Genomic DNA, 14,521 nt, shown 5'->3' with positions numbered 1-14,521 from the left:
TAAGAATAGTTGATATCATCAAAAACTTTGCTCACCATCAGGATACTTTTATTTTTAAAAAAATAATCACCCTTAAAAGATATGTCTTATTTTTTTAACACAATATACCATCACTACACAAATTCATATATAAAAGAAAGAGTTAGTTTGTGGATATATATACATTATGAAGTATTTTTGTGCTTTAAACAAAATCCTCTGGAATTTTTCTAAAGTACTACTTCTCCTAGCGAACTCAAAGTGCAGTTCACTTTATTAAAATACATTTAACATACTGCTCTTTGAAAAAAAACCCATAGTACAAAATTAGTTACATCTGTAATTAGGCCATTGTTTATCAAGAATTCCATAGTAGCAAAATAGTGACATCTACCATATGGGTAAGAACATTTGAAGATTTTAATGGAAAATTGAGAGTTTGATTCAGACATTCTATACTCTTCAACTTATGAAAACCAACTCTTTTTGACAAATTTGACTCAAATTAACTCTTACTGAGAATTGTACAATGTGTTATATTGTACAATTAACTCTTACTTAGAATTGTACAATTTGTTATATTTTTTGAGCCAGATTCTACAATTGTTCTTTCATTGTTAAAGATTAATGGCAGGGGCTCATGAACTGTTAGCTCTCTTCCATCTCTTTCTGTCAGTTAATAGATCCCCACTTTTCAATAAAAAGCATCTGTTTAGCCTTTACTCAGCTGTTTCTGGGACACTGATCTAATTCCATCCAATGACATACTGTAATTTCTTCCGTGTTTTGCTGATGTTCAAATCATTTCATGGCCGCAACATTACCCACAAAATAAAACAGAATTGGCACTATAAATCCAATACCTTTCCAAACGTCAATATTACACAAAGTTCTACATAAGCAGACACACTAACACTTGTTTTACTATAATCACAAGGTAAAACCAATATGCTCAGTATGACCCCCACAGTGGCCCTCAGCTTCCCTTCACAACTGCCTCATGGACACACCTGCTCCATGTCTGAGCATCACTGGGAAGTTGGATGAGGCAGTATATCAAAAAAGTGAAGAGCACAGGCTCTGGAGTTAAAAGCTCCAGCCTCATTTCTGCCTCTGCCACATTCTAGTGTGACCCGTGACCCTGAGTAGGATACTTAATCCCTTTAATCCTTAATGAGCTTACTCATAAACCAGGAACACTGGTATCCACTCACAGTGTTGTGAGAACTAAAGAAGGTGAACCTGTTGCATAGCCAGGAACATAATTGCAATCAATAAATTTTTATTGCTTTCATTTTATTGTTACTATTTCTATAGCTACAATTCTTCTAGTTTTTAGCCCTTTTGCTTTTAGTTTAGAAAATTAATCTTGTTTTCTCACCAAGAGTATATTGGAGGCAAGATCAATATAATTTTTTCATTTCAAAGATATGAGCTTATTCATTTAAAGAAACGTTTGAATGCCTTTTATGTGCCAGGCACTATGTTAGACACTGAGATGAGTAGTGAAACAAATCAGACATGGACATCTAAGAGAGTGAGGGGGGAGGCAAACCACCATTCTGTGTAAATTCCAGGGCTGTGAAGCACTACAGATGACACCTACCCAGCTTTCCGAGAGTGGAGCAGAGGCAGATTTCATGTGGTCAGGAAGGTCAGGGAGGCTGCCCTTTAGAAGGGGCCAGTGATCACATGTAAGGGTGGAGTAGAAATCAGGGCAAAGGAGGGGCAAGAATGTACCAGGCAGAGACAACAGCCTGTTCCACAGGCCTTGATAAAGAAATGATGTGAAAAAGTCACTGAGAACCGGTCAGTTTGGCTGTGTCCACAGATGAGGGGACCACGGTAGGTGAGGAAGCTGAGGAAGAAGGAAAGATACAGACTGTATGGAATTGAAGGATTTTGCCCAAAATTCTAAAATCTTTGGTCTTATAAAGCCCTTGTGATTTAATCCTTTATCCTAAAGATGCTTATACTAAAAGTACACCAAGGATCTTAGGTGTCACCCAGGACATTATAGCAAGATTTAATTTTTTAAAAAGTTACTTTCAGGTAATTCTTTTCCTTTTTTTGTAAATAAGGCTTTTTGCTATTTTATAGGTTAGATAATAATGGAAAACACTTTCCCAGTGCTTACTTTGTGCTTGGCACTATTTGAAGTGCTTTACACCTATGAATTCACTTAATGCTCACAACTCTACGAGGTAAGTTGTACTATGTGTTATTGCCTCCATTCTACAGATGAGGAAAGTGGGGGTCTGAGAGGCTGAGTAACCCATGCAGGGTCACATAGCTCATAACAGCCTGAGTGGAGATTTGAACTGAGACAATCTGGCTCCAGAGTCTGATTTTAATCACTTTACTTCACTATCACTCATGAATGGACCAATATTTAAAGGAAATTTCTCTTGCTTCCTCTATGATTAGAATAGATAAGGATGCCATATTTTATGGTAAAGTCCTGATAGAGAAATAATAAATGAGACAGTGCTAAAGGACAGCCTTGATAATTAAGAAAGGTCCCAGGCTCTGGGTGTTAAGTTACTTCTTGGACAAAGACTGATGACCCTGTACTTGCTTTAGCAGCACATATTCTAAACTTGGAATGATACAGAGAAGATAAGCATGGTCCCTGCACAAGAATTACATGCAAATTCGTGAAGTGTTCCATATTTTTGTTAAAATGTCTATACTTCCCAAACAATCTACAGATCAATGCAATCCCCATTAAAATACCAACATCATACTTTTAAGATTTGAAAAAAATAATTCTTAATTTTGTATGGAACCAGTAAAAACCCCATATAGCCAAGGCAATTCTTAGTCATAAAAACAAAGTCAGGGGCCTCAGCCTACCAGACTTTAGGCTGTACTACAGGCCATAGTGATCAAAATGGCATGGCATTGGCACAAAAAATAGAGAAATAGACATCTGGGACTGAACAGAAAACCATGAAATGAAACAAACATCTTGCAGCCACCTAATCTTTGATACATCAAACAAGGACATACACTGGGGAAAAGAATTCCTATTCAAGAGATGGAGCTGGGAGACCTGGACAACCACATGTAAAAGACTGAAACTGGACTCACACCTTTCTCCACTCACTAAAATTGATTCAAGAGAGATAAAAGATCTAAGTCTAAGGCATGAAACAATACCCCAAAGAAAGTGTGGGGAAAATACTTGAAGTTATTAGACTGGGGAAAGACTTTATGAGGAAGAATTCAGTGGCAATTGCAACAACAAAAATAAACAAATGGATTTAATTAAATTGAATAGCTTCTGTACAGCAGAGAGACAACAACAAAAGCAAACGGACAACCATCAGAATGGGAAAAGATACTTGCATACTATGAATCAGATAAAAGCTTGATAACTAAGATCTGTAGAGAATGCAAGTTAATCAACATAAAAAAAGCCAACAATCCCTAATATCAATGGGCAAAAGAGATGAATAGAACCTTCTCTAAAGAAGACAGATGAATGGCTAACAAACATACGAAAAAATGCCCATTGTTCCTAATTATCAGAGAAATGCAAATCAAAACCACCCTGAGATATCACCTAACCCCAGTGAGAACGGCCCACATCACAAAATCTTAAAGCTTCAGATGCTGGCGTGGATGTGGAGAGAAGGGAACACTTTTACACTGCTAGTGGGACTGCAAACTAATACAACCTTTTTGGGAGTATGGAGAATCCTCAAAGAAGTCAAACAAGACCTCCCATTTGATCCTGCAATCCCATTACTGGGCATCTACCCAGAAGAAAAAAGATCATTTTATCATAAGGACATTTGCACTAGACTGTTTATTGCAGCTCAATTTACAATTGCCAAACTGTGGAAACAACCTAAGTGCCCACCAATCCAGGAATGGATTAACAAGCAGTGGTATATGTATTCCATGGAATACTATTCAGCCATTAAAAAGATGGAGATTTTACATCTTTTGCATTGATGTGGATGGAAGTGGAACACATTCTTAGTAAAGCATCACAAGAATGGAGAAGCAAGAATCCAAAGTACACAATTCTGATATGAGGGCAATTGCTGACCTAATACATGGTGAGGGGTGGGGGAATGGGGGAGCAAAGAGAGAGATGGAGGGAGGGGTGGGGGTCATGATGTGTGACCTCGCTACTATCATCATCAACCATCATTTAACAAGTATCCACTGTGTACAAAGTTTTCAATAAAGCTGGCTTTTTTTCAGCAAAGAAAGTTCCTCTCTCTGTCTCACCCCAATGATATCATTAACAAATATCTAGAGCCTCTCCTCCACATGTATAACATCTGCCCTATTCTATCTCTGATATGCTCAAAGGTCAATGATGGCCAGAGGGAGAAATGGGGGAATTCAAGGCTTTGCAAACATCTGAATATATTGGACAGCATTCATGCTTCAGGTGTTTTACTTTTGGTTTATTGGTAATAAATCCAGTGATTGCTTCATCACCAGGTTTTGACTGGCTATTTCGCCCTTTTCCCCTCTAAGAGAAGAACCAGGAAACAATCTTCTAACAGGTACTTTCTTAGGTAAATGCCCTTTGAGAATTAATATCCATATATTTCTGTGATCTAGTTTATTCTCTGCTAAAACATCTGATCCTCTTGGGGTAGATTTCTTTTCTGAATTTGGGGATTAGTTTCAGAGTCAATGGAATTTTCATGAACATGGCTCAATAATAAATTTTTTCCCATGGCCAAAATTAATTCTTCTATTTGCTTAATACATATGATCTAATGCAATATTTTATAAATTTTAAAAGGATTTTCTTACTTGAAAGTAAAAGAAATAGAGAATATAATTACAGATTTTTCAATTTCTTTAGCACTTTCTCTATAAATTCATAGTTAATATGCTATTTGAAAGTATAAAAGGCATTGGGAATTGAAACTCTTTTGAACACGTTAGAAAGCTGTCTCCACTCAATTTCAGGCATTAAAAAGTGCTATAATACAGTGTTAATCAGTGCTCCCCAGGAAAAGAAACATCTTGTATACTCTACCTGACTGATGTGGAGTGTAAACAGGTTTGTCTGTATGAACAAAGAGAAATCCATTGTCATAGGTTATTGGCATTTTTTTTGATTTTGAAAAATGTTTCGATACAACATCCAAATACACATATGAAACTGGGTTTTGTCCTGTAGTTAAGTGTTTCGATTGTATCTGTAAAAGAAGATGTTGGTCATAAAACATGTTGAATTTCTAAATACAACTGTAATCCCATTAGAACAAACACTGAGTATGTGTATCTAATTATTTAAAAAGTGAGGCTCAGTACCCGTAGCACAGTGGTTATGGAACCAACCATATACACCAAGGCTGGGGGGTTCGAACCCGGCCTGGGCTAGCTAAACAACAGTGTCAACTGCAACAAAAAATAGCCAGGCTTTGTGGCGGGTACCTGTAGTCCCACCTACTTGGGAGGCTGAGGCAAGAGAATCACTTAAGCCCAAGAGTTTGAGGTTGCTGTGAGCTGTGACGCTGTGTCACTCACCAAGAGTGACATAGTGAAACTCTGTCTCAAAAAAAAAAAAAGAAAGAAAAAAGTGGTATAGAAGCCAGAAGAGTAAATAAATTTGCAAAGTCCTTCAGCATCTAATATCATAAAGAAGTTAGGTGTTAATAATTGAAAGTCTTTTGGTTCCATACCTCCTGAATTGTATATACATTTTGTAAAACTACTACTACAGAAGCTTTTAGGAAGCATTCCCTTAATCAGCTTGCTGGATTACCCACTCTCCCCATCCCCCTTGTACAACATCCTGATTGATGTTCTGCACACTTTATATTACACCCTATACTTTGGCTGCCATGTGTTGAGATGCATACTTTCCAATTTGTGTGTGTACTAAATTTGCACAGCATTTAAAATAAAACACTTTGGGAAATGACTTTTAATTCTTAATAAACCTAATAAGGGGAAGTATTTGTTAAGAGATAAAAGCATTTACTATCAAGGACATTAATGATAGAATTCTTATGTTTGATTAGAACTTATTTGGATCAATATTTCCCAAACATGAGTAATACACATAACCCTTTTTAAAGGATAAACAATGTAGAGGACTCTCAGCATTAACTTTTTTTTTTTTTTGCAGTTTTTGGCCGGGGCTGGGTTTGAACCCGCCACCTCCGGCATATGGGGCTGGCGCCCTACCCCTTTGAGCCACAGGCACTGCCCAGCATTAAGTTTTTAACTAAAATCATTTTTATTACAATGTTACTTCAGTATGTTCAAACTTAAAAATAGGCATAATCTTCTTAGACTTACGACTTTTATATAATTAATAAATCACAACAAATCATAAAATAAATTCAGAACAGTATGAGATGAGTATAATTCTAATTTTAAACTCTTTATGAAATTTCAATTTTTAATTTCTTTGTAAAGAATTCACCATAGAGAAACACAGGTCTAAATGAACCACAGGGCCCTTTTTAAGTCTGATATTCTTTGACCTTTGGTTCTTTATTAAGTATCAAAATTTGTAAAAAGAAACGAGTTGGGCAGCGCCCATAGCTCAGTGGGTAGGGCACTGGCCAAATACACCCAGGCTGGCGGGTTCGAACCTGGCCCAGGTCAGCTAAACAACAATGACAACTGCAACAAAAAAATAGCTGGGCATTGTGGCAGGCACTTGCAGTCCTGAGGTAAGAGAATAACTTAAGCCCAAGGGAGGCTGAGGCAAGAGAAAAGCTTAAGCCCAAGAGTTTGAGGTTGCTGTGACCTGTAATGCCATGGCACTATACTGAGGGTGACACAGTGAGACTATTTCAAAAAAAAAAAAGGGTGGCGCCTGTGGCTCAAAGGAGTAGGGTGCCGGCCCCATATGCCAGAGGTGGTGGGTTCAACCCCAGCCCTGGCAAAAAACTGAGAAAAAAAAAGAAAGAAAGAAAGAAATGGGTTGCGAGCATGTGTCTAACCAATCTGTACAACATTTTAATAGAAGAAAAAGTTATTTCACAAAGGTTGTTCTATTAACTATTGGTTGTCAATGACAACTATTCACTTTAGTAATCAATCATTTTATTAGTTTTGAAAGCTATAATTGCTGAATTTTGGAGTTTAAACAAATGTTCAATAGTATCTATGGGTTTTTTTGTGTGCAACGCACTACAGACCAGCATGCATATTTAATTTCTCTACTTCTTGGTAATGATAATTTCTACATCAACCACATTCAATTCTTTCCCAAATATTTTTCACATTAGTACAATTTTATTTTCCGACAAGAATGTGAAATTTTATATGCATTGCTCAAAAAGTAGACATATTCCATTACATTCTAAACAACTCTTCTGTTTAGAATCTTTTGTTTCACCCATGTTAGTGTTTGAAACTGACATCATTTAATAATCACACAGTGGTTGAGTGGTATAAATAATCAAATCTCTATGTTATCAGTATTCAAAATTTGTATATATTTTATTGAGAATATTTGATAAAAAACCCCTACATAAAAAATGAAGGATAAATACATACTGTTAAGATTGCAGAATTTTGGAATTTATTTTCTGAGGATAAACTAACATAGCCTGAAGAGTAAGTAAATTTTTTATCAGGATAACTTTTAATGGAGATGGTTGCATCGAATGCTTCTGTGTATCCATAAACCTGAATTACAATGTTTTCAGATGCTCCAACACGGAATACTTTTGGTGCTGAAATGACATATCTGTTGAAAGCAAGGAAAAGAGAAGGTTCAGTATGTTAGTGTGGCACATTTTCTTAGTCTTCTGATTCTTTCTCTATATTTACTGAGCTTAAAAATGTTATTATCGAATCAAAATTTATTTGTGATCTATGATAATTTCAACATAATTTCCAAGAAGAAATAGTTTGGGATTAAGACCTGAGAAATAGACCTGGAGGTTTAGTTTACATTTTAAAAAGCTAATAAGAGCACCTTCCCTCAGATATTGCAGCCAAGGAAGACTTTTAATGATGTTGACCAGAACATGCAAGTGGGATCAATATTTTTTGGTCAGTGAAACAACATAGGCACCAGTGATTGAATTCCAAGTCTGCCATCTGCTGGCTGAGCGACTGTGGTAAAGTTCTTAACACTCCCTGAGACTAAAATAGCTTACTTGTGAAAACATCATTTTCTTCTGTGGTAAGGATTAAATAAGAATATATATATTGGCCAGGCGGGGTGGTTCATGCCTGTAATTCTAACACTTCGGGAGGCTGACGTGGAAGAATTGCACGAGGCCAGGAATTCGAGACTACCCTGAGGAAAAGCAAGACCCCATCTCTACAAAAAAAAAAAAAAAAGAAGAAGAAGAGAGAAAGAAAGAAAGAAATAATAGCCAGATATGGAGGCACATGCCTGTAGTCCTGGCTACTTGGGAGGCTGAGAAGGGAGGATTGCTTGAGCCAAGGAGTTTGAGGCTGCCCTGAGCTATGATGGTGCCACTACATTCTAGCCTGGGTGACAGAGTGAGACTCTGTCTCGAGAAAAATAAACAAACAAAAGAAGATGTATATAAAAGTGCTTAGCAAGCTTAGAACGCAATAAATGTTAAGAATCAGTAATTTCATTAAATTAGTTAAAAGGAAGTGATCTTAGAGATATTGTGATATTAAGTGGCTAAAGAAAGAAAAACAAGTGAGCTGGGGAAATACGTTTGGAAATGCAGGTAGTGATGGAAGTCCTTGAAGATCAAATCATCATCATCATCATCTAACAGTCATAGCGATTGAGTAGTTACCATATCAGCAGAGGATGTTAGCACTTTACAGATAACTCTTCTTAATTTTTAAAATAAGCCAATGGCATAGGTACTGTTATTATTTCTGCTTTACAAACAAGAAGAGGTTAATTTGACTTAGGGAAGGACTTCATCGTCAAACCAGTGTTTGGTGCCCCATGGTACATTGTACCGATCATGGTACATTATGATCGCATTAATGTACACAGCTATAATTTAATTAAAAAAAAGGCATAGTCAGGTCTCTCTCTCGGTTGTTATGTGTACAATCGAGGTCAAAGTTATAAGTGTTATTCACAACCATAGATTGTTTTCTCATTTTTTAATTTTTATGGGCTAGAAGTGAATCTACACATGCTTTTAGAATACAAATTTTCAAATATAATGTGATTGTCATTGTTTTCTCTTTTCTTTAGAGACTGAGCCTCACTTTGTCATCCTCAGTAGAGTGGTGTGGCATCACAGCTCACAGCAACCTCCAGCTCTTGGGCTTAGGTGATTCTCTTGCCTCAGACTCCCGAGTATTCATTGTTTTATTAAATAAAAACTTACAAATATAAACTAGATTCTTAATTATGTATCACAAAAATATATAATTTGAATAGTGAGAGCTCCATATGCTATTGTTTGGGGAAAAATGTGTTTCAACCAAAAAGGGCGTAGTGATTGACTAATCCAAGTGTTCTCCAACAAGCACCCCAAGTGGTGGAATTATTGCAGGCTCCTGCCAACATTACAACATTTTTAAAGTCTTTCAAAAAAGCAACAAGTTTTTAGTAACAATGAAATTAATTTGACAGCAATTAAATCTCTTAAAGCATCTGGCAGTTCTCCTACATGACAACTAATTTGGATCCATTTATAAGCAACTTGTAAAAAAGGGGAAAGAATTTACAGATTGCCAACCATATCTGAATTCTCCTTCCCCACATACTTAGCAGAGGACAGCAGAAAATGAGAGTAGTTCAGCTTTGATAGTAATAAGAGACATTTACTGAAATCTTACCATGTGCTAGGACCCATTCTAAACACTTTATGTATGTAAATTCATTGTGTTGCTACAGCCACTCTGTGAGGAAGGTTATTATTACTTCCATTTTAAGGTGAAGACACTGCTAGTTAACTTGCCCAAGGTCACACAACTCATAAGTGAATAGAATTAGGAAATGAACCCAATTTCCTAATTGAACTTATTTCCAGAATTGACACTTTCAACTGCTGTTCAAAACTCATCAAGAGTTTTGTAATTAGAAAAATATAGGGATAAAAAGTTATTTTAATTCCAGTATTCATAAATGGTTGATGTTTTCCAGTTTAGTGTTGTTTTAATTTTGAATTATGTATGTGGTGGTAGTGGTCAAATATCAAATATTTAGTGTTCAAAAGCCCATAAGGGATGACTCTAGAACCCCTTTCATACAGATTTTGGTCCTTTTTGATTTATCATTAGCATGATCTATCCATATAAAAAATTTCCACTTTTCATATTTTTCTTTCATTGGCTGCAGAGGGTTGGCTTCGTAAAGAACCCTGGCCTTACAGGAATGCTCTTTCCCCAGATATTTGCATGGTTTGCTTCCTCATTTACTTTAAGCTCTGTTTGAGTGTCACTTCTTCAGAGAACCTCCCCTGCCCACATTTTTAAATAGTTTCCTAACATGTCCTTATTTTCTTACTCTCCATTGGTTTTTTTCCTTGATATTGTTAACTATGTGGCCTTACTTATTCATTCTTTCATTGGCCCATTCATTCACTATTTGCTTCTCCCGCTAGAATGCAAACTCTGGGAATTGCCTTTTGCCATTTGCCATATTTCAGTGCCTATCACATGGTAGGTGCTCAATAAATATTTGTTGAGTTAACTGACTAATTAATGAAGGTGATTGATCACCATTTTTGTAAATGATACACTCACTTTTTCAGACAAAGTGAGGAGATAATTTTTTTTTATTAAGAGTTAGTGCAGCATCAGAAAAATTCTGGATAAGAATCAAAGAACCCAGGTTCTAGCCCTAGTTCTCCAATAATTAGAAGTCACTTAGTCTCTATCTCTCTGAGCTTTAGCTGTCTATTTTCCAAAAGGAATAAATGAAAACTACCTAAGATAAAGAAGTGATTCTGGCCATGTGATAAAATCTCAGATTAGAGACAGGAGAGTGATAAGAATTACTGTCATCCTAAGTATACATTTATATTTACTATATTTATACATATGTGTTCCCAACAAAATGAAAAGCATTTTAGATGTGATAAACAGGAGACCTTAATAAAAGTTCTGCTTCTGCCCCTCTCTAGCAGTACAAATTTTGGCTAATCATTTCTCCTATCTGGATATACCCTTCAATATAAATTGAGTCGGTTTGGTGAGATAATCTCCGATGACTTTCAAGTACTAGAATATCATTTCTAGATATAAGATCACTATTTTTAAGACCTGGTTTAAAATGCATAATATTTCAATAATAATACTGAAAACTATGGCTAGGTGCAATAGCTTGTGTTTATAATCCTAGCAATTTGGGAGGCTGAGGCCAGAGGATTGCTTGAGGCTAAGAGTTTGGAACCAGGCTGGGCAACATAGCAAGACCCTGTCTCTGAAAGAGAAAAATAGCTGGGCAATGGTGGTACACATCCACTGACCCAGCTATGCAGAAGACTGAAGCAAAAGGATTGCTTGAGCCCAGGTTCAAGGCTGCCGAGAGCTAGGATCACACTACTACACTCCAGCCTGGATGACAGAGCAAGACCCTTTCCCAAAACAAATAAGCAAACAAAAAACCCACTAAAAACTGGGAAGAATTGGCTCATAAATGTACAATTCATTACAATAGATTTTGAAATCACAATGTTACTTTTGACCCCAAGTATTCCTGGCTTAATAGTGTTGAGTCTATGGAAAACACATAGAAAAGTAATCACTAAATAAAAATAACTAAAAAATGACAAGAAAGTTTGTTACATTAAGTTTATTTTGTACTCGTTTGGAAGAGGAATTTGAATAATCCTTTATGTAATTCTCTATAAATAACAATCACAGAAAAGCTGTCATATTGTTAGCCAAATAATGCTTTCATAACTTTCTTATTCAGAAATGAGACTATTCACTTGGTGTTCTCAGAAGCAGAAAGTTACTTTCAAGTTAACAAACTGTTAAATAAACTTTTCACTCATTGAAAAATAAAGGTGGCTTGTTTTACTTACGTTTGTTCCTGTCCCCAACTTTTCCAGAGGAAGATTAAAAAACAAAATATTCCCAAAAGGCCCATGGCTGGAGGTAACAGTAAACCATGGATATAGCCTTTGTGAAGTTATTCTCCCTTTAAATAAACTGAGCTTGAAGAATTTGGATAATCCAGTTAATTATTAACATCAGAAAGAGAAAGCTCCAAGTAGGGAAACTAAAATTGGAACTAAAACACCCTTTCATACTCAGGAATAAAGATAGGGGGTATTTTATAGAAATTTACACCCAGGGCATTTATTTTTATTAATACAAATAAAGGGACTCTCAAATGGTGGATTGGCACTATAAGGAATAGCTCAAAGCCAGAAGCCAGTAGTTTCATTGCCTTTGACCTTTCCTCTGTTGGCTAAGGCATTTGCTGTGATGTGGTACCATCGGTGAATATACCTGTGGTAGCATCTGTGAATATACCCGTGGTAGCATCTGTGAATTTACCCGTGGTAGGTCCACTCTGATATTAGATGGAGAGCCAGCTGGATTCAGTTTCAAACTGAGATGATTTTAGAATGGGTCTGGTTTAGACAGGGCTCACAAGATGGTCTTTTTAAGAGAAGACCTGAGCAGTAGTGTCCTTGGTGCTGTACATGGTCTAAGGATAACCTACATCTGCAAAGGGAGTCCAAGGAATGGTTTGTCCCAGATTAAAGGAGAAGTTGAATAATGAGGTGAGGGAATAACTATGATTGGGAAAGAAAATGCCATGCTGAGCTTGCTGGCATCATTCTCTAAGTAACTAATGAAATACTTTAGTATTTAGTAGGGAATGGATGTCTTCATTTCTACCTTAGTATATAATATATACAGTAATTTCAGGTGATAAAACAGAGCTGGGCATGGTGGCTCTCACCTGTAATCCTAGCACTCTGGGAGGCTGAGGCGGGTGGATTGCCCTGAGCTCATGGGTTCAAGACAAAGCTGAGCAAGAGCGAGACCTTGTCTCAAAAAATAGCCATGTGTTGTGGTGGGCACTTGTAGTCCCACTTACTGTGAAGGCTGAGGCAGGCGGATCACTTAAGCCCAAAAGTTTGAGGTTGCTGTGAGCTATGACGCCGTAGCACTCTACCAAGGGCTACAAAGTGAGACTCTGTCTCAAAATAAATAAATAAAGTAATAAAAATATGTCTCTAAACATAGTTCTATAAATCAGATATTTATGGTTCTAATGGCATTCCTTACTTTGAATTAATAAATAACAAACCAATATATTTATTTTTGGTTTATTATTTACTTCTTATTCATTAATTCGATTCACCAACATTTTGATACTTAATTCACGAAGGAAGAAGATATACATAGAAATTGATATACATAGCCGGGCGTTGTGGCGAGTGCCTGTGGTCCCAGCTACTCGGGAGGCTGAGGCAAGAGAATCGCTTAAGCCCAGGAGCTGGAGGTTGCTGTGAGCTGTGTGAGGCCACGGCACTCTCCCGAGGGCGATAAAGAGAGAGAATCTGTCTCTACCAAAAAAAAAAAAAAACAGGAAAATTGATATACAAACTTCACTAAAGGCATCTCTTGCATATGTTTTTGAAAGGACAAAATTTGCCACTATCATCTGACCATCTAGTTCATTTATGTAAAAAAGAAATCTACGAAATAAATGATTAAGCTAGGTTGCGAAAGATGGGTCAGGTTAAAACAAACAAAGTCCTTTTGCCATCATTTTTGGGAAACACAAAGAGAGAGCAAGAGCACTCAAATCAACCTAGGTAATATTTGTATTTTTAGTGCAATGAAATTTGTTTGCTTGTACTATAGACTAAATACTGATAACTAATACTTGCAAACCATTGGCCTTTTTTTCTGGTAGAAAAAGTTTAAGAAATGATAGCTTTCAAAGGTTCTCAACACAACTGCAGTTCAACAATTTGTAGATTCTCAAATGTGTTTAAAACTCCTTATCTGCCTTCTAAACATGGCTCAAGATGAATTTTTCTTTACATTTTAAAATGTGACCTTTTGGAAAGTCCTTAGTTTTTGTAAAATTCTGCATTTCTCAAAAAGCAGAATCTCAGATCTGGCAGAAAGTTTGGTGGCTACCTGACCTTCCTGCTACTCTGATTATTCCCTCGAGGTGGAGTCCAAGTGACTTAATCTAGTTCACAAATCCTCTCTTAATCTGGGCCTTGCTTGTTTCTCAAACCACAGTGTTCCTATTCTCACTCCAGCCAAGTAGCTGAAATTCTTGTGATTATTCCCTGAAGTCAGCATGACACTAATGTGTGCTAGCAGGGAAATAATTTTGTCTCTTTCAAATAAGTATTCTTTAATTATTTCACACTTATTTAGTAAAATATATCTAGACACCAATCATTTTCTATTGATGCAAACTACAGACCTCTTTTTTGTCTATGATAATGAATTTTGTATGATTTTGGATACCAGACAACTTGTAAGGAGGCATATTAATGGGTGGTTAATTTAGAGAATAAACAAATCAGTAATATTTTGTTTGTTAATCATTTTCAGAAATTCAGCCCCACTGGTTTGCTAACTTCAGGTGCCTGCTGGTTGGCTAGAATACAACGGGTGGTGTCGCCCATAACTACCCCTGTGTGATTTCCACGTA

General features: G+C 36.5%; 1 protein-coding gene and 1 non-coding gene across 2 annotated transcripts in view; one reads left to right on the top strand and one right to left on the bottom strand.

The window, feature by feature from the left end:
• C5 (complement C5) overlaps positions 1-12,030 on the bottom strand; it is a 100,618-nt gene extending 88,588 nt beyond the window's left edge. The window contains exons 1-3 of the mRNA XM_053564110.1: positions 11,910-12,030; positions 7,477-7,669; positions 4,994-5,156 (exon numbers count right to left, since the gene is read on the bottom strand). Coding sequence (XP_053420085.1) covers positions 4,994-5,156; positions 7,477-7,669; positions 11,910-11,974 — 421 coding nt within the window. The 5' untranslated portion in view covers positions 11,975-12,030. The remainder of the gene's footprint in view (positions 1-4,993; positions 5,157-7,476; positions 7,670-11,909) is intronic.
• Positions 2,550-2,656, top strand: LOC128580033 (U6 spliceosomal RNA). Its single transcript, XR_008378394.1, has one exon. It is a non-coding gene; the product is annotated as a U6 spliceosomal RNA (small nuclear RNA).
• Positions 12,031-14,521: the final 2,491 nt, after the last annotated feature.

This window comes from Nycticebus coucang, chromosome 2, assembly GCF_027406575.1.
Source record: "Nycticebus coucang isolate mNycCou1 chromosome 2, mNycCou1.pri, whole genome shotgun sequence".
Classification (NCBI taxonomy): Eukaryota; Metazoa; Chordata; class Mammalia; order Primates; family Lorisidae; genus Nycticebus; species Nycticebus coucang.
The sequence above is the reverse complement of the archived record's forward strand: the minus strand, read 5'-3'. Positions and strand labels throughout refer to the sequence as shown.